This window comes from Rhinolophus hipposideros (assembly GCF_964194185.1).
Source record: "Rhinolophus hipposideros genome assembly, chromosome: 16".
Lineage (NCBI taxonomy): Eukaryota > Metazoa > Chordata > Mammalia > Chiroptera > Rhinolophidae > Rhinolophus > Rhinolophus hipposideros.
The window spans coordinates 46,679,150-46,699,343 of NC_138062.1; the positions used below are offsets into that span (position 1 = coordinate 46,679,150).

General features: G+C 46.3%; 1 protein-coding gene across 1 annotated transcript; it reads right to left on the reverse strand.

The window, feature by feature from the left end:
* Positions 1-1,426: 1,426 nt before the first annotated feature.
* Positions 1,427-10,742, reverse strand: CLEC17A (C-type lectin domain containing 17A; the record flags this gene model as incomplete). The annotated part of the gene is made up of 12 exons (XM_081075846.1): positions 1,427-1,559; positions 2,297-2,406; positions 5,077-5,228; positions 5,333-5,428; positions 7,586-7,648; positions 7,734-7,874; positions 8,503-8,544; positions 8,708-8,746; positions 8,830-8,880; positions 8,963-8,995; positions 10,506-10,580; positions 10,700-10,742. The coding sequence occupies 12 exons, from the start codon at positions 10,740-10,742 to the stop codon at positions 1,427-1,429; spliced, it is 978 nt and encodes a 325-aa protein (XP_080931972.1).
* Between the last annotated feature and the right edge of the window lie 9,452 nt (positions 10,743-20,194).

A 20,194-nucleotide genomic window follows, 5' to 3' on the forward strand; every position in this document is an offset into this window, starting at 1 on the left:
CCCACAATGAACTGACATTTTGAGAAGCTCTAATATGGCAAGAGCTAATGACCTTAGAAGATCCACTTTACATGGCAGTAAAGTGAAATACTTCACCAAAGATCTCTTTTTTTTTTTAAGATTTTTATTGGGGAAGGAGACAGGACTTTATTGGGGAACAGTGTGTACTTCCAGGCCTTTTTTTTTTTTTCCAAGTCAAGTTGTTGTCCTTTCAATCTTAGTTGTGGAGGGCACAGCTCAGCTCCAGGTCCAGTTGCCGTTGCTAGTTGCAGGGGGTGCAGCCCACCATCCCTTGCGGGACTCGAGGAGTCAAACTGGCAACCTTGTGGTTGAGAGTCCACTGGCCCATGTGGGAATCGAACCGGCAGCCTTCGGAGTTAGGAGCACAGAGCTCCAACCGCCTGAGCCACCGGGCCAGCCACCAAAGATCTTTATACACCACAGACATCTCAGTTGGGTAGATATCTCCATGACTGTCCTGAAGATCTAACCAAGTCGCATCCTGGCCTGGCCACACTGGGCGGGGAGTCTTGCCTTTCAGCTGGTCTGCCTTTCTAGAAGTTCCATGGGCCAAATCTTGGCAGAGTTCCGATTCTGCTACCTAGCTCGGTCAAACCTCACCCGGACACTGAGAATATTGCTTGTCAAGAATAATCTTGCCTCACCCGCTTCATAGTAGCTGTTGCACATCAGGAAGACAGTAAGGGAGCCCAGCCCCGAGCATTGTGGTTCAGAGGACCCAGAGTATTTTCAGCTCTGGCTCAATCAATGTGCGACTCAGAGCCACCAGAGCCAGCATCACTTCCTAAGAGCCATGATCAAAGACTTGGTGATCATGACCCCAGAACAGGGAGACCATTACTAAGACCTGGTGTTCCTCCAGTTCACCATCGGCTATGGACTGAACATGTGTGTCCCCAATAATTTTTATGTTGAAACCCAACCCCCAGTGTGATGGGATTCAGAGGTGGGGCATTTCGGAGGTCATTAGGTCATGAGGGTGAAGCCCTCATGGATGGGATTAGTGCCCTTATAGAAGGGACCCCAGAGAGCTCCCTTGTGCCTTCTACCATGTGAGGACACAGCAAAAAGGCAGTGACCATGAACCAGGAAGCGGGCCTTCACCAAACACTGAATTTCCCTGCACCTTGATCTTGGACTTCCCAGCTTCCAGAACTTTAAGAAATAAATTTCTGTTGTTTATAACTCACCCGCTCTATGGTACTCTGTTATAGCAGCTCAAACAGACTAAGACACCATCCAACTGAACCCTAGAAGTGGTCTGACTCCAGGGAACTTGCTACATCTAGGCTGCTGGTTCTGCTAGAGGTGTGTCCAAGACACATCATGGAGAGGCAGGCAGTTCTCATCTCCAGGAGCCAAGGGGCACTCAGGTACAGACCCCGGCCAGCCTCATCCCTGGGATTCAGCAGGAACATTTCCGCTCACAAATCCAATACGTCATTTTATTGCAAGAGAGGTCGTTCCAGGTGCCACCTTTGTTCATGCTGGCGCAGTCCTCGTCATAGATGTTGTTGGGTTCTTCTGGGCCCCAGAAGCTGGATAAAAGAAAAAGTGGGTATGGGGAGGGGTGAACAGGTGGAGCATAGAGGATTTGGGGGGGCAGTGAAACTACTACTTTACAAGATATTGTGATGGTAGATACATGACCTCACGCATTTATCAAAACCCATGGAATGTACAAAGCTTGGCGTGAACCCTACTGTATAGACTTTAGTTAATAATAAAGGGTCCATGTTGGTTCATCAGTTATAACAAATGTACCACAGTAACACAGGATGTTAATAACAGAGGAAACTGTGCAGGAGAGTATACTTTGAAGCCAGGTTGGTTGGCACTGCCACTTGCTAGCTGTCTACACTTAGGTAGGTTGCTTACCCTTTCTGTGTCTCAGCTTCCTTATCTTTAAAATGGAGATGATAATAATACTTTCCTTATAGGATCGTTAAGATTAAATAAATGGGTTAATATATGTAGAGTGCAAAAAAAAAAAAAGTGAGATCCTGCTCATTCTTCTGGCAATTCAAAGTCTTCCTCTTCCTCTTGTCCTGTAGCCACTCCACCTTTTCTTTTTCCCCAACCATCAGCCTCAGGACTTAATGTATTTGAGCAGTTGTATTAAAAGGTGGCGATTGTTGCAATGGAGGAAAATTTAAAAGGTACAAGGACCAGAAGCCCTATCAGAAAAAAGCACCTGTGCTTCCAGAGAATCTGCTGGCTTGGACTGCACAAGGACCCCCAGTGAAGAGAGAGCCCAAAAACCCCGGATACTTGCCTCAAAGTGAGGGGTGACTCATCCAGCCACCTCCAGTCTCCTTCGCGGTCCCTGTCGGTCAGCCCCAGCCAGTGCACCCGGGGAGAGCGGTGAGCCTTGGACACGAAGTTCTGCGAGTACAAACTCCATTCAGCCATCAATTCTTCTACATGACCCTCAGGGCGAGGGTCCTCCCTCTGCTCTGCCTCACACACATTTAGGGCTTGTGAATGCCACCCCCAATGTCCCTCTCAGTCCTCGTGGCATCCAAAGCAAGATCAACACCTTCCTCCCACTTGAGCATGGGCGGTGGGAATAATCATGTTATTTTCTCGCATGACCTATGAACCAATCTGTGCCTCAGTTTCCTCATCTGTAAAATGGGACGATAATAGTAGCCACCTCCTCATAGGGTTGTGAGGATTCAATGAGTTAATAGTATAACATGCTCAAAACAGTGTCTGGCACACAGTAAATACTATAGCATCTTCCTATTTAACATTGTAACATTTAAGGAACGTTTTAATAATAATAACTGATGTCTTCATACTTTTGCCCTACCCGGCAGCCCTTATCTGTATCCAGGCAGAAAAGGAAGTCATTGCTTCAGGAAAAAAAAAAAAGTGAAGCGGGGGAAAGGAGAGGAATGGGACTTCCTAGATTTTGTATTTCAAAAGCCCAGGACTTTGGGAGAAAAAAATAGGACTTGGGCCAAAGACAAAAGATTAGGAAGAAAACATCATGATTAAAAGCAACTCCCCTCATGACAAACTGATCTGTGGTGAGATAAACCAGATCAGTAGTTGCCTGGGATGGAAGTGGAGAGATGACGGGAAAAGGACCCTGAGGGAACTCCCGGAGCTGGTGGGAACATTCTAAATCTTGATTGGGTTGACAGTTACATGGGTGTAGACATCTGTCAAAACTCACCAAATGTACATTTATGATCTGTATATTTTACTGTATGTAAATCATACCGCACTCACCCCATCTTGTTACAAGACTAAGATACTCTAAAAGGTGGAAAGGAGAGATTACAAAGGGAATAGATGTGATGGGTGCCAGAGACAGAAGCTCTGCGTTCATCCACAATGAGCCCCAAGTGGTGGCCAAAACCCCAGATGGGTTTGGTGACTCTGACAACTAGAGGGGCCCTATTCCCTGCTTCCTAAGTAAAGACCCAGAGAGCTGTCAGGAAATCAGAAAGACAAAAGGGCTGCTTGGCCTGTCACATTACAATAGTGCTTAGCACATAGCAGGTGTTGGGGAAATGTTGGCTGAGTTAATAAATTAATAAGTGAGCTATGCATTTTGCACAGATTATCTCATTTGGTTCTCATTGTGACCCATTGAAGCAAGTATTATTATTATCCCCATCTTATAGATGGGAAAACAGAAAGGTTAAATAACTTGTCCAGTATTATTCAGCCAGTGTATGTCCTAGTGGATACCAGTTTAGAGTAAAGACATCAAGGACCAGACATGTGGCCCCTCAACCTTGACCCCACATAAGCTGTCCATTCAGACAAAAAATGGAGGATCCCAACTGGCTGAGATTTAATGTCCACCACCCTGGTATAATGGGAGCTCAAGAGAACTAAATGAGTTGTTTAAAGCAAACAAAGGTGTATTTCTTGTGTACCTGAGTTTACGGAGTCTGATTTCTACCTGCCCCACTTACATTATCTAATTTAATCCCCCCCTAAACCTCTCTATATTAGCTACTCATACAAATGATGCTATGAAACAGAAGAATAAAAAAACACAGAGAGGACCTACAGGAAAAAATAAGATAATAAATAATCTTAATAAAATAATAAATTAAATAAATTTATTTATTTTTAATAAAAATATAATAAAATAATTAATAATAATCATCTTAATAAAATCCAAACAAAACAATAATTATATTAAATGTAAATGGCCTAAAAACACCAATTATAAGCTGGATATTGTCAGACTGAATTTTTTAAAACTATAACCAAACTATATGCTGTCTCTAAGAAATCCACTTTAAAAATAATGACATAGATAACTTAAAAGTAAAACGATGAGAAAAGATAAACCATGCAAACACCTGGGCTCAAATCCTGGCTCTGACACTTACTAGTTACAAGTGACCACAGGCAAGTTGCTTAAGTGTTCAGTTTCCACATCTGCGAAGTACAAATATGTGCTACGTACAAATGGTATTCCTACCGAACTGTTTTAGTATTAAGTCATAAAGTTATTTTAAAATATTCCCATTCTTCTCCTAGATATTCTCCTTCTAGATATGCACTATTTTGCTACCACCTTAAAGCATATGAGCGCCCATGTGACTTGCTTCGTGAGCCCACATCAGTGGAAGCTTTAAGAGTCAGCATATGATCTGCCCCATACAGTTTTACCATTGAGCTGTGGGGACTGTTACTTAAGCATAACATAAACTTTCCTGACTCACACAAAAATGTATATGGTTGTTATGAGGAATATGCTAATGCATGTAAGACGTAAGATGTTTGGAATACAGCCCAGAGAATAAGAAGTATTAACTAAGAGATAGTCATTATTATCTCCATGTTAGAGAAAAAACTGAGACTTGCAGAGAATAAGACAATCAAGATTTGAACTCAAGCAGAGCATGCCATCCCTCTTAACTTCTGCGTGACATTATGTCAGTAAGAGCTTGCTATTAAAAGTTTTAGCAGCTCAAAAGCAATTCCAATTTCTCTCCATCCAGGCCAGGGAAGGGCGTGTAAATCTGGGAGAGAAACAGCCTGGTCCCAGTGGTTCTCAGGGGCTTGAAGAAGACAGCTCACCTGCTCGGCTAAGCTACTGATGATGACCAAGTGAGAGTAATTCTCTTGGCAGAACTTCCGAGCTTCATCCCATGACTTGGTGCTTGTGGAGAAGTAGTAACATTTGCCCTCAAACAGGATCCAGCCCTTGGGGCAGGTGACCCTGGTATAGTCTGGGAACAGGATAGACTGCAATGAGAGTCCATCCCATGGATTTGTGTAATGTGCTGTCTCTGCCATACCCCCATCTCAGGACAGTTCCCCAAGTCCCACTCACTTAATAAGGCCTGAAGTTCCACCAGGGACTTGTTGGTGTCAGCTCTTACGCGGTCAATGTCCTTCTTCAGGCCAGCTAGCCCTGCCATGCCAGTCACTGTCAGCAGGAAGGGACTGAAAGGTTAGAGACCCAAACCCCCATTTACCCACTCACCCACCACTGACTGCAGACACAGCGGAAAGAAGAAAGAGCTGTACTCCCCACTGCACCCACAATCTAATGGGTGGTACTAGAACTCAGAAACAACATGCTGGGACCGGCCTGGAGGCTCAGGCAGCTGGAGCTCCGTGCTCCTAACACCGAAGGCTGCCTGTTCAATTCCCACATGGGCCAGTGGGCTCTCAACCACAGGTTGCTCGTTGGGCTCCTCGACTCCCACAAGGGATGGTGGGCTGCACCCCCTGCAACTAACAATGGCAACTGGACCTGGAGCTGAGCTGCGCCCTCCACAACTAAGATTGAAAGGACAACAACTTGAGGCTGAACGGCACCCTCCACAACTAAGATTGAAAGGACAACAACTCAACTTAGAAAAAGTCCTGGAAGTACACACTGTTCCCCAATAAAGTCCTGTTCCCCTTCTCCAATAAAAAAAAATCTTCAAAAAAAATAGTAAATAAATAAATAAATAACATGCTCAGTGCCCAGGGGGAGTCCTAGAGTGGACCAGAAGAGGGATTAATCCCTGGGGCTCAGGGGAGAGTGGGAATGGTAGGCTCCCTGGAGGAGGTGCGTGTTGAAGGAAAATGGTGATTCAGTAACTGTGAGGGGAATGGAGAGGCAGAGCAGGCACGTTGGAAGCAAAAGTACAGAGACAAGTATTTTGGGGAAGGCTGGTGCAGTAGAGCTCGAGGGAACCTCACAAGAGTTTGAGCTCAAAGTAGGATGAGGGTCAATGTCCTGTTCAAGTCAAGGGCTTCTGGGTAGTGAGAAGCCATTGATTGATGGTTTTGAGGAAAACAGTGTGGCTTGATATGAAGTGTGGGGTGAGGGAGCATGGAATGCAGCAATTTTCAGACTTCAGCAATCATGGTGAAGACCATGCCCACCCAGAAGATTCTTCTACAACTAATGTGTGTATTTCCGCTGCTCCCACACAAACTTGCCCTCCTTCAACACTCCCTAAGGTCATCAGTAGATGGCCCTTGAGTTAGACAACACAGAAATATAAGACATATAAATAGATAAATATAGATAAAGAGAGACAGAGATAGAGATAGAGAGAGACAGAGACAGAGAGAGGCAGAGTGACAGAGAAAGAGAGAGAGAACACATATATGTTATCCTTGACACCCTTCCCTCTCACTCATCACCATTTCCCAGGTCAGGTTAATTTTACCTGCTAAACCTTTCTACTTCACCTACTTCTTTCCATCCCCACAGCTACAACCCTCATTCAAGCTGTTATCACCACTCACCTGTTCAATTACGCCATCCTCCTCCCTTTTACTTACATGCTGTTACCTCCTACCACACATGCCTGAGACCCTCACCTAGTTAATTATTTCTCTTCCTTCACTCAGCTGCAGCGTCATTTCCCTAGGGAAGCCTTGTATGACACTCCCAAAGATGAGGTCAAGACTCCTCATTAGACTTTTTCAAAGAATCACCTTCCTCCTTTGGACTATTCATCAAAATTTGAAATGTTATACTCATGTGGGTGATAATTTGGTAAATGGGTATTTATGCCTGTGCTGTCCAACAGAAACAAAATGTGAACCACATAGGTAATTTAAAATTATCTAGCAGCTACATTTTTGAAGTCAAAAGAAACAGGTAAAATTACTTTGAATATTATTTGTATTTATCCCAATATATCCAAAATATTATTATTTCAATGTGTAATCAGTATTAAAGATTATCATGAATATTATTAAGATATTCTACATTCTTTTTTGTATCAAGGCTTTGCAATTGGTGTGTATTTTAAACTTATAGCACGTCTCGGTTCAGAATGACCACGTTTCAAGTGCTCGGCAGCCATAGTGGCTCATGTCCACCATATTGGGCAGTGGAGGTCCAGACTCACACACACACACACACACATACACACACATACACACACACACGCACGCACGCACGCACGGACAATGTCTGATGTGTTCACCAACCTACCCATTCACCCCTCGAGCCTGGTACCTAGCACAGTGCCTGGCAAAGAAGGGCTTGGTTGGTCTTGGAGCTGGGTTTGAGGGTCACATTGATATTCAATATGCATGGGCATGGCATGCAGGGATGATTGAAAACACTCACCATTTGCTTGCCACACCATCTGCTGAAAGGTTAATATCCTCAGTTCTTCCATCACCTCCCGGTCTATGAGAAGGAGTCCAGCTTGAACCCACGTCCTCCTGTGCCCCATCCCCCGCCCGTCCCCATGCCCCGCCCTCACCCTACTCACACTTAGCCAGGGTCACAGCCAGACCAGTGCAGCCCAGGAGCACTGACAGTGCCAGCAGAAGACACAGGGAAGCCATCAGTCGTTTCTCCTGGTAGCACCCAAGAGCCCCAGACTTTTGACTGAGCCAGGGCACTGGAGTTGCTAGGGGTGGGGATCAGGACAGAGAGACCAACACTGGTGCTTCAGAAAGTGAGGAAGGGACCCTTGAGCCTTTCTCCAAAAGCAGGGAGACGGAAGTCTATGGTCATGATTATATCACCAGATGGGGTCAATAAGAGAATACTGTAGGGAGCAAATCCTGCAGAAGCCCAGAGCATTCTGGAGCACTCACTATGTGCCAAGTATCCTGTTACAGCCTTGTTATCTTATTGGATCTTCACCCTTATGACATAGATGTATGCATTACTCTTATTTTGTACATAGGTAAATTGAGAGGTCATGCATGACTTGGACCCAACTCCCCTTAACATCTATGATGCATTGTCTCCTGCCCTCCAGCAGCTTCCAGCCAAGCTGCTTTCCATTCAAGGACCCTTGCATCTGGGGCAGAGAACGTTTCCTGTACCTTATAAGCAAGTAGGAAGTGAAGCCCAGAGGATACCCGGTAGACACCCTGGGTCCCTGGGGGTCTCTCTAGACTGAGGGAGGAATAGCTTCTAAAAGGAAATGTTTCTCTGCCATAGGGTCTCACTGCAGAGCTATGGTCTGACTCAAATATACTGGCCTCTGTGAGAAGAGAGATGGGAGAACAACTGGAAGACAGACTTACTGATTTGAGACGCCTGGAATGGAGGGTGCTCCAGAGCAATGCCTGGGAGAAAGAGGGAGAGAGTTTTATTCAGAAGTCGCTGAATGACTCTGTCATCCAAGACCAACAACTCCCATTCCCTTATGATTTTTTCTCTTGTCAAAATTGGGGGACTGAAAGAAGGTGTCCCCTCTCTGCCTTCTTGAAGGGTCTTCCCACAGCTTACCCTGTGGAGATGTGCGGGTGACAGGAGTGAGTTCCAGATCTATTGGGGGTCAGAAAGATAACAGTCATGCAGAGTAGGGCTTCAACCAGGTGAACAGGAAGGTCCTAGCCCTAGATTCTCACCTGTGATCGTCAGGGGCTTGCAGGGACGTGGGGGTTGTGCTGTTATCTTTCCTGAGGAGGAAGGAAAGGTTGCTCAGGCCCAGAGCAGGGCAAAGCCAGGACTAGGTCTCCACTACCCCCAGCCCCAGCTCACCTGCCTTTGGAGGCCTTCGTGGAGCCACTGAATCTGGAGAAAAGAAGCTAAGAGTTAGAGCTGGTCTGAGGATGAAAATGAGATTGAAGGAAGGGACAGAAACAGGATTGAGATTACAGTGGAGGGTTAAGGATGAGGTTGGACAAGAGGGTGAAATTGGGGTTAGGGATGGGTACTGGATTAAGATACAGTGACCAACCATTCTGGATTACCCAGGGCTTTCCCAATTTTAAACCTGAAAGCCCCACATCCCAGGAAATCTTTCATCCCTGGGGAAAGTAGGATAGTCGGTCACCCTAAGTTAAAGACAAAGTTAAGTTTAGGGAGGGGTATGGAGTCAAGTTTAGGGTTGGGATGAGGGTTTGGATTGCAATGAGGAGGGCGTTGAAGGTGGCTTGGGGATAATGCTGGACATGGGAGTAGCATTGTGATTCACAATGTCATTGGGATGAAGAATGGGATTGTAGCTGTGTTGGGGGGTGGAGAAAAAGTTGAGCTGGGTTGGACTTGAGTTTGGAAAAAGGGAAGAAGTTGAGGTTGAGTTGTAGTTGTACTGAGGCATGGTGATGGCACTGGATTTGGAAATGGAGATAGGGATGGAGACATGGCTGCATTTAGAGGTGGGGAGGGGGCTAAGTTTGGGGAACAGGTGGCCCTGAAGATGGGGATGGGGTTAGTCTTGGAGCTGGCTGTAAAAATCATGTTGGGACCTCGTTCAAGTTGGAGACGGGCAGTCAAATGGCAGAGCCCAGTTCACCTCCCACCTCATCCTGAGCCCCACAGAACTCTGGGACCTCCCAGGTTGGCCCTAGTCTGGACTCAGAAGTGGGGGCTGTAAAGCCCCATCACATGGAATGGCCCCTGTCCAAGGACACCAGAGCAGCACGGTCAGCCCTCAGGGGCCCTGGTGGGAATTGACTCAGGGAAACTTCCAACACCTCCATTTTTTGTTGTTGTTGTTGTTGTTGTTTTTTTCCAACACCTCCATTTTTATACCCACTTATCAGACTCTTGTTGAATCCCGGGCCAGATGTGGGCCACCTTAGTCTAAAGGCAAATCTGGGCCGTGGGTGTGAACACTAACTAAGAGGTTGGGGAGCCAACGGTCTATTCTCAGTGTCTCAAACTCCAACTTTCATGTCTAGCAGCCTTTGCATCCATCTGTTCTCTTCTGGGCTTCTCTTCCTGACAAACTCCTACTCATCCTTCAAGTCCTACTCCAAGGTCCCCGCCTCTAACCCCCAATCCTCCCACCACTGCAGGCAGAGCCCTCAGTTTCCCTCAGGATTTCCCCCATCTCTTGGTTTATCCCACCTTAGATCTGCTCACCTGAGGTTGTGCCCACAACTGACTTCCCCCATCAGATTGAGAGACCCTCAAGGGCAGAGCAGAGGTGGGGGTACTCCCACCATCATAGTGCCTGGCGTGGGCTAGGTACACAGGACGGTCTACAAAGTCCAGCTAATGTCCCTTGGTGACCTATCTCCCCCTCCAGGCCTCAAACCACACCCCTCTTCCTCTGGCCTCTGAGAAGTCCTCTTACCTGGCTTGGGAGGCAGGTCCTTGTAGGGTGGTGCCATGTTCTCATAATCATCATCCTCCTCTTCCTTTCTGGTCCCTTCCAGAGGAGAAGCAAGTGAGCTCCCAGCCCATATCCTCCTCTGTCCCTCAGGCCCGTTTCTAGCCCCAGGGTGGGGATGCTATAACCTGGGTCCCCACCACTCCCGGCCCCCATACCTGGCAAGTCTTGGCACCCAGAGTTAGTATACAGTATATGCATGGCTGTAGCTAACACAAAAGCAAGCGTGAGAAGGAGCAGCCCGAGTCTGACAGCTTCTGCCCCTTGTCCCTTCTGCTCAAGTTTCTGGGGCTCCTCTCAGTTCCCTTTTTTCATTAGAAGTCAAGTAAATGCAAATCAATCTTGAGGGGAACACACACACCCCCCCCCACCACCAGACCACACACACACATTTCTCTCAAGTTTTGATTTATGCATAGAAGTAACAGTAACTATAGCCCCTGCATTTGAGTTCCTACAGCATGCCAAGCCCTGGGTGGAAAAGATGGATAAGCTCCTTCCTGCATGGTATTTTTCAACAAGACAGGAGAGACAATAAACCAGTAAAGAAATATAGAAATAAACACTACAGATTTTTTGTTTTGTTTCCAATTGTGACTAAATATTATTTTTAAAAAACAAAACAGGGTAATGGGGTATGATGGGAGCTAATGTAGAGAGGTGATCAGGGAAGGCCTCCTGGAGGTGGTCACATTTGTATCAAGACGTTAAAATGATAGATACTAAGGATGCCCACGTTCCACAGTGAAGTGCTAGGACACTGGGTCAGTTAGCTATGGCTGCATAACAAATTACCCCAAAACATAGTGGCTTAAAACAACAACATGCACTCATTATCTCATAGTTTTGGTGGCTCAGGAATGCAAGAGCAGCTTAATTGGGTGATTCTGGCAAAGGGGCTGTTATATGTTTGCAATCAAGCTCTTGACCAGGGCTGCAGTCATCTGAAAGCTGGACTGGAGCTGGAGGAGCCTCTTCCAAGATGGCTCCCTCACATGGCTCTTGACGAAAGGCCACAGTTCTTCACCATGGGAGCCTCTCCAAAGGGCTGACTGAGTTTCCTCACCACATACTGGAGGCCACGGTGGAAGCCACAGTGCCTTTTATGGTCTAACCTCACAAGTCCCAAACTATGATCTCCTCTATTCTCTGTTTGTCACATGGACCAGCTCTGAGTCATTGTGGAAGGAGACTACACAAGGGCGTGAGTACCAAGATGTCGGGATCACTGGGGCCATCTTGAAGGCTGGCTACCATAGTCATATATACAGAACTTGCAAAGGAAGTTTTTTCTTGACATTGACTAGAAGGTATTTTAAAAGTGAAAGCTAAAGGGAGAGGAAGATGTCTGCCCATCCCACGGGGAAAACAAAAGTGAGGTTTTGACTCACACCCAAAACAGCACGAAGTGAGAAGGATGAACATGGGGGAAAGGGCTGCAGTAAGAGTGGTTTACATCTTTTGATACAGCAAGGATGTGGGGGTTTCCTGCGAGCCAAGTGAAGGTGGTGGGATAACCAACTAAGCCATTTGGAGAACCCTGCCCAACAGGACAGCTTCCCTGTTTTTCTCAAAAGGACCACCGTCAGCCTTTGGGGACAACAGCCTTAGAATCATCCGTGACTCCTCCCTTCCCTCTCATTCCATGGCTAGATGGCAAACTGAATTTTCAGAAGTTGGTTGCAAACATATCTCATGTTCTACATGGTCTCATGGATTGTGACCTTGCTACTCTATTAAGAAGTAGAATCTAATTCTCCTCCTACTGGATCTGGGCTAACCAGATCTTATAACCTGTAGGATATGGTGGAAGTGACGTCTGCCATGCAGCTTCCACCTTGTGCTGTCAGGACACGTGCTCCCAGCTGCCATGTTGTGACAAAGCGCAAGCCACATGGAGGTCACAGGGAAGCGTTCCACTTGACAGTCCCAGCTCAGCCCAGGGGCCTGACACATGAGGGAAGACACCTCCCAATGATGCTAACCCCCAGGACATGAGAGTGGCCTCCAGCCTTATGAGTCTCCCTATCTCATGGCCAATCTATTAGGCATTCTGGTGGGCTTCACCTTCGCTACACATCCAGCATCTGAGCCCTTCTCCCGTCCTGGTCGGAATCATCATCGTCTTTCACCTGGATCACTGTAATAACCTCCCCCTAGGCCGACCTGCTTCCACCCTTGCCCTCTGAATAGTCAAACTCATAAAAACAGAGAGTAGAAGCAGAGAGATGGTTGCCAGGGACCAGAGGGAGGGGAAAATGGAAGATGTTGGTCAAGGGGTCCCAAGCTTCAGTTATGAAGATGAGTAAGTTCTGGAGAACTGGTGTAATCAACATGACTAGTTGTCAGTACTATACTGTGTACTTGAAATTTGCTAAGAGCGTAGATCTTGGGTGTTTCCATTGCCAAAGAAAAACAAAAAAGGAAAATGGTAACTGTGTGAGGTGATGGATATGTTGGTCGGCTTGGCCACGGTGAGTATGTCACGGTGCACATGTATACCAGGTTGAACACATTAAAAATAGACAATTTTTGATTGACAATTTTACCTGAAGCTGGAAGAAAAGCAAACAACAGCCTGTCTTGATTTAAACTTTTAATTTTTTGTTCATCATGGAATTTTTCATTCCTTTTTATTTTTAAAAAATATTGCATTAAAATATCATTTATCTTGGGGGGAAAAAAGAAGTCTGAAATTAAGGTATTGGCAGAGCCCAGCTCCCTCCGTCGGCTCCAGGGGAGGGTCCTTCCTTCCTCTCCCGGCTTCTGGGGGCTCCTGACAGCCCTTGGTGTGGCTGCATCGCCCGCGTCTCTGCAATCTGTCTTCACAAGACCTTCTCTGTGTCTCTGTGTCTCCTTTCTCTGAAGCCAGGAGCTGTGCTGACGGCCTTGAAGACACAGGAAGAAGCCATGAGCCCAGGAGGACAGTTCTGGAAAAGGCAAGAAAACAGATTCTCCCACTAGATCCTCTGAGGGAAAGTGGCCCTGCTGACACCTTGGTTCAAGCCACATGAAACAATTTGAACTTCTAACCTCCAGAACTATAAAAGAATTAATTTCTGCTGTTTTAAAGCACTAAATTTGTATCGATTTGGTATAGTAACCCTAGGAAACTATTACATATCCCAAGGGACAAGACCCCAGTTCCCCTTTATGGGGGCTTTCCACTACGAATAAAAGGAAATGCAACTCAAGTTAGCTTAAGCAACAAGAAAATCCCATCCGGCCCGTGTACAAATTAGAGTATCAGGTTAGGTTGATGTAACAGAGGTTCAACACAAGAGTGACTTCAACAAAATAGAATTTATTTCTCACCTCACCTTGTCAACATTAGCAATCTGCAGTCTCCGTGAGGGGGAAAAAACGTCACCTGCACAAAGGGAGGGGGCGGCAAACCAACCTCCCTTTCTGGAGAAAGCTCACCCAGGTGCCAGGATGTCTCCTGTTACACTGAATGCTGGGGCTGGTCCCATTCTATATATGGGCAAGTGGAGACTTGTCTGAAAAGGAAGGAAGGAAGAGCTGTCTTTCCAGCAAATACTCACTGAGCACACAGGGGGAGCATGAGGCTCCAGGTGGATATGGGGGTCAGGGGAGAGGGAGAGGGAGGGGCAGGGGTAAGGTTACACCAGCCAAGAGGTCCAATAGTATCTCTCCCTATCAAGGGCACCTTTTGAGGAGGGTGGCCTGGAGCAAGGTAAGTGCAGTGAAGGTTGGATAGTCTCACTGTGTGGGAGTGATGGCCAATGCCATCCCTCAGGGCCTGGCACACAGTAGGTGCTCAGGAACTGCTGTGGGATCCAGTCCCATCACCTGGGTATAACACAAAGCCTTGGGCCCAGGTTAACCCCAGCTCTGCCCTATTCTTGCTGTGTGACCTCAGGGAAGTAAAACATCTCTGAGCAACAGTCTCCTAATACATCCAATGGAGATAGGGGATTCAGTGGTTCATTCATTCATTGAACAGATATGTATTGGCCACCTACTATGTGTTAGGCTCTGGGCTAGGTACTAGGGATCCATTGGTGAATCAAACAAAAAAAAATCCCTTGCAATAAAAAGGAAAATCACAAAATGGAAATCATACAAATTGAAACCAAATTGAAAATCACAGAATGATATCCGGAAAACCTGCAAATATTTGAAAATTAAGTCACACTCACAGGTCAAAGAGGAAGTCGAAAATATTTTTAATTGAATGAAAGAGAAAGCATACCATGTCTAACTATGTAGACTGCAGGTAAAACAATGCTAAGAGGGAAATGCTTATATTTAAGAAGGTGATCAGGTCTATTTGAAACTTGCTAAGAGAGTAAAATCTTTTATTTTTTCAAGTAATGCTCTTAGAAATGTTTTTACATGTGTTGCTAGACACTTCTCTACATGCATTACAGAATTGTCTACACATCCACTCACTAAAATAACGCTGTTCAGAACTAGACGAGCAAGGAACACTCATAAAAACTTGGATTTTCACATGCGTCCTTAAACACACCTCTACATGCATTGGGCATTCTAGACACCCAATCCATAACCAGAAATAATACAGATTGTTCTCAGCAAGTAGATCTTAAAAGTTCTCATCACAAGAAAAAGAATTGTAACTAGGTATGGTGACGAATGTTATCTAGACTTATTGTGGTGTATCTTTCACAAGATACACAAATATTGAATCATTATGTTGTACACCTGAAGCTAATATAATGTTATATGTCAATCATATCTCAATTAAAAAGAAGAAGAATGTGATCAGAAAAGGCCTGACAATTGAAATAGACCGAAAGAGGTGGGGAGAAGGCCTTGGATTAAGGCCTTGGACATCTGGAGAAAGAGCATTCCATGTTGTGCAAAGGCCCTGGGGACAGCAAGCTCCTGGTGTGTTCGAGAAACAGGAAGTCTTAGATACAAGGTCCCCTTCTCTGTGAGACTTTCTACAATAACCCTATTTAAAGTCCAAAGCCAGCCCTTCTCATACACTCCATGCATTAGGTCTCTCCTTAAAAGTTATCACCATCTATCACCATCTGACATTCCATATATCTCACTTTTCATCTTGCCCACTGCCTGTCTTCCCCACCATTAGAACCTCAGCTCCATTGCCCAGAGCAAAGTAGGTGTCCAATGGATGTTTGTTGAATGAATGAGTGACCATCCTGCACACCAAGCCCTGACTAAGGCCTTCTCCCAGGCCAGGGCTCTCCAGGCTCACTCATCTCTCCAGAAACAGGCAACTAGCCACGGTGATGCAGGCAGCAGCTCCGGGACTACTTTAGAGGCAGGCATCTTGTCTGCCCCACAGTCCAGGCAGCAGGCTGGCCTTCCCCCCAACGGTTTTCTGGCCAGGTCTCACTGACCTTGTTTTTCCTCCTCCCCCAGAACTGAATTACCCAGAGCTTCTGATCTCCCATCCAGCAGACCGTGGTGAGGCACAGATGCTACCCAGAATTTCCTTCTCCGCCCCCGGTCCCACTTGGGTCCTCGGAGGCTGTCTGCTCACAGAATGCTAACGCAGCCCTGCCTGGGGCAGGCCAGGCTGGTGAGAGAAGGAGGGAGGAGAGGCAGGGAAGCTGTGGGCATGAACCAGGGCACCTGGCAGGCACAGGCAGGGAACACAGGAAGGTCTTGTCACATGGGAAATAAACAGGAAGGTTGTGGGGCACGGGTGACTGAAGCTCGGCCCCCTCCCTCCTCACTCCCACACAGACTGCCTAATACCACCCTCACCCTAATATCGTCTCCTCCAGGTCCCCAACTCTGATTATGGCCAGGCTGAAGCATCTTAGGCCAAGGACATCAGCACAGAAAGGGCCACATCTCATCCTCTACCCAGAGTTATCCCTGGCTTGGATCCCTTCAGCCTCTAGTGACATGATGTACCCAGGAGGGAGCCCCCTCTGGTTGGCCTTCTAGTTAGAGTTTGACTGAATAAGAGAGCATGTACTGGAGTGCCTGCTGGGTGCTAGGTGGTGAGTGCTTTTCATGCAAGCAACCATCTAAGCGACTCCTCCAAACCACCGTTTTCAGTTATTCATTTGTTGATTTGACAAGTAGTTATTAAGCACCCACGTGTGCCAGCTCCATTCTAGGTACAGGAATACGGCAGTGAACAAGACAAAATTCCCTGCTCCACTGAGCTCACATTTGAAAGCAGAGAAGACAGTAAATAAGATAAATGAGTCGTAAGACTCTCAGGTTAGATATCACTAGATATTACTGACTAGAGGTCATTTCCGAAGGTCATAGAGGGGGAGTGAACTGGCATCTTAATTTGCCTCCTTGGGTCTCCTCCCAGCTCTGATCTCTGAGACAGCAGTTGAAGCACAGAGAAAAGGGGGGGGGGGGGAGGAGAGACACCCAGGACGGGGCTGGGCTGTCTAGTACAGCTGTGCAGGTTGTGCACTGCACACCTCCAGGAGTGCCACTCACAAAGACCTCAATGGGAATGCTGCTCCCTGGAGTCAGGAAGGGCACAAGAATCGCAAATGTATGCTATGGCTTGGGGACAAGTCACAGGTAGCCCTGGAAAAGAAGTCTCAATCACCATTGGTCTAGTCTCGATAGCTTCCTTTTTTCCATTTAATATACCGTGGCCACTTCCCCTTTTCACACATGCAAGTCTAGCTCAAAATTCGCCCAGGGGTGCTCCCCAGACCAGCAACATTACCATCACCTGGGAATGGGTTAGAAATGCAGAGTCCAGAGCCCCACACCCCAGCCTCCTGAGTCAGGCTCTTCCAGGCCACGTCCAGCTTTCACTCCACATGAAACTGGAGGGTTTTAGCAGAGGACTGACACGATCTGATTTCCCTTTTGAGGTTGAAAGATGAGGGTAGGTGAGGACAGGAGACAGCTCTGGAGTCATTCTGGGGAGAGGCAATGCTGACGTGGACAGGGCTAGTGGCCAGGGAGGTGCTGACAAGGGGTCGCGTTCTTGATAGATTTCAACAATGAAGCCAATGATTGGCTGCCTGAATTGAGAGAGGCACAAGAATTGAATATGATCCCAAGGTTTGGGGCCTGAGTACCTGGAAAAATGGAGCAGCCGTTGCTCAAGACTGGAAGACAGAGGGGAAGCAGGTTTAGGAGAGAGAGTGCAGGGAAGTCAGGAGTGTGGCTTGAGTGTGTGTTATAGGCCGAATGTGTGTCCCCACCAAAAAAATTCCTATGTTGAAATCCTACCCCCCAGTGTGGTGAGGCCTTTGGGGGGTAATTAAGTCATGAGGGTGGAGCCCCAGTGAATGGGATTAGGGCTTTTATAAAAGGGACCCCAGAGAGCTCCCTTGTCCTTTCTGCCAGGTGAGGACACAATGAGAACTCAGCCATCTGCAACGTGGAAGAGCGTTCTCACCAGAACCCGACCATACCGGCACCTTGATCTTGGGCTTTCATCCTCCAGAACCATGTAAAATAAATCTCTGTTGTTTGTAAACCGCACAGTCTGAGACAGGGTGTGAAGTGTGAGGGGTGCCGGTATGGAGGTGCCCAGTTGGGTACAGACATGTACCTGCAATTCAGAATACAACCCCCATCTGGAGACAAATTTGAGGGTTACCTACCTAAAGATGGTGCATTTGTTTCCTAGGGCTGCCGAAACAAATGACCACAAACTGAGTGGCTTTACACAACGGGAATTGATTCTCTCACAGTTCTGAAGGCCAGAAGTCCGAAATTAAGGTGTCGGCAGAGGCACGCTCCTTCCAAAGGCTCTCGGGGAGATTCTGTTCCCTGCCTCCTTCAGCTTCTGGTGGCTCCAGGTGTTCCTTGGCTTGTGGCTGAGTCACTCCAATCTCTGACCCCCATCTTCACAGGACCTGCTCTTCCCTCTGTGTCTCCTCCTCTGTCAATGCCAAATCTCCCACTGTCTTTCTCTTAGAAAGACACTTATCATTCAAATGGTGGCCCACCTGGTTAATCCAACACAATTTCATCTCAAGATCCTTAACTTACTTACATTTGCAAAGGCACTTTTTCCAAATAAGGTCACATTCACAGGTTCTGAGGGTTAGGACATGTATATACCTTTGAGGGGTGGCACCATTCAAACCCTACAGGTTGTATTAAAGCCTCACATGGAACTATGAGTAAAGAGAGAGGCCCTCCACCCCCCACTCTTATCTTCTTGTTCACCTGTGACCTCAAGTTCTAAAACAGCCATTCATAGAAGAAGTATGTACTGTGTTTCCCCGAAAATAAGACCTAGCCGGACCATCAGCTCTAATGCATCTTTTGGAGCAAAAATTAATATAAGACCCGGTATTATATTATATTATATTATAACCTGATAGATTAGATTAGGTTAGATTAGATCAGATCAGATCAGATCAGATCAGATCAGATCAGATCATATTATATACCGGTCCTATATTAAAATAAGACCAGGTCTGATACTAATTTTTGCTCCAAAAGACACATTAGAGCTGATGATCCCTCTAGGTCTTATTTTCGGAGAAACAGGGTAGTAGTAATTACAATAATAACACTTATCTAACACTATGTACCAAGCATTTCTATAAGTACGTCATATAATTAACACATTTAATCCTTACACATTAAAATCAATATCTCCAGTTTACAAAGAGCTCAGGGCCCTTGCCCAGTCCACACTACTAGGATTCTAATCCAGGACATCCTTGTCTCAAATGGCAAGAACCACAATTTGGCCCAAGCAGGGGGATCCTGCTTGCTTTAGAGAACTCACCTATTAAGGACAAAACATAAATTTACTGAAGAAGCCAGGAAGCCACTGTCATGGGAGATCCTGCGATTAGAGCTGGCCCAGAACAACCATCACTCTAAACATCACATCACTCTTGATATTAATGCCATTCGGGCCCCAGGGGAGCCCTCCCCATCTCTCTGACTGATGTTCTCGTGTGTCTGAATTCTGTTATTCTGGTTGTGCTGATGATGGAAATGAATGCTGCTTTGCAGTGTGAGAAAGCCTTGAGCACCAGACAAACATAGGAAGGAGAAAAGACAAGTTATCTTGTGAATTAGTTTCCTAGGGCTGCCATAACAGAGCACCACACACGACGTGGGTTAAAAAGCAAAAATTTAGTCTCAGTTCTGGAGGCCAGAAGTGCAAACTAAGTTGTGAACGGGGCAGTGCTTGCTCTGAAGGCTCTGGGAGAGGAGCCTTCCTGCCTGGGAATCTGGCATCCCTTGGCTTATAGAAGCAGCACTCCAATTTCTGCCTTCATTTCCCATGGTGTTCTCCCTGTGTGTGTGTTTGTGTCCAAACTTCCCTCTTCTTATAAGGACACCAGCCCTTGGATTAGGACCCACGTGAATCCAGTATGATTTTATCTTAACTTGATTAATCTGCAAAGACTCTGTTTTCAAATTAAGTCACACTTACAGGTTCCAGTGGTTAAAAGTTCAACATAGATTTGAGGGGGGAGACAACTCAGTCCACAACACCTGTCGGAAGAAATTGATTCTTGCACAATCATTTCCCAACACTGCCAAGCCCTTATTGAATAGGCTTCTCTTTGTGTTCCAATGCAGGATTCCAGAGAGAGTAACAAATTAGCACATTTTTTACTGTTGCACATTGAGGCCAAGAAATATTCTGCAGTATTAAACAATGTATTATACCCTTAAATTTGCACATATGTAAGCTCTAATGTAACAGGTGTGAAATGTAATACCAG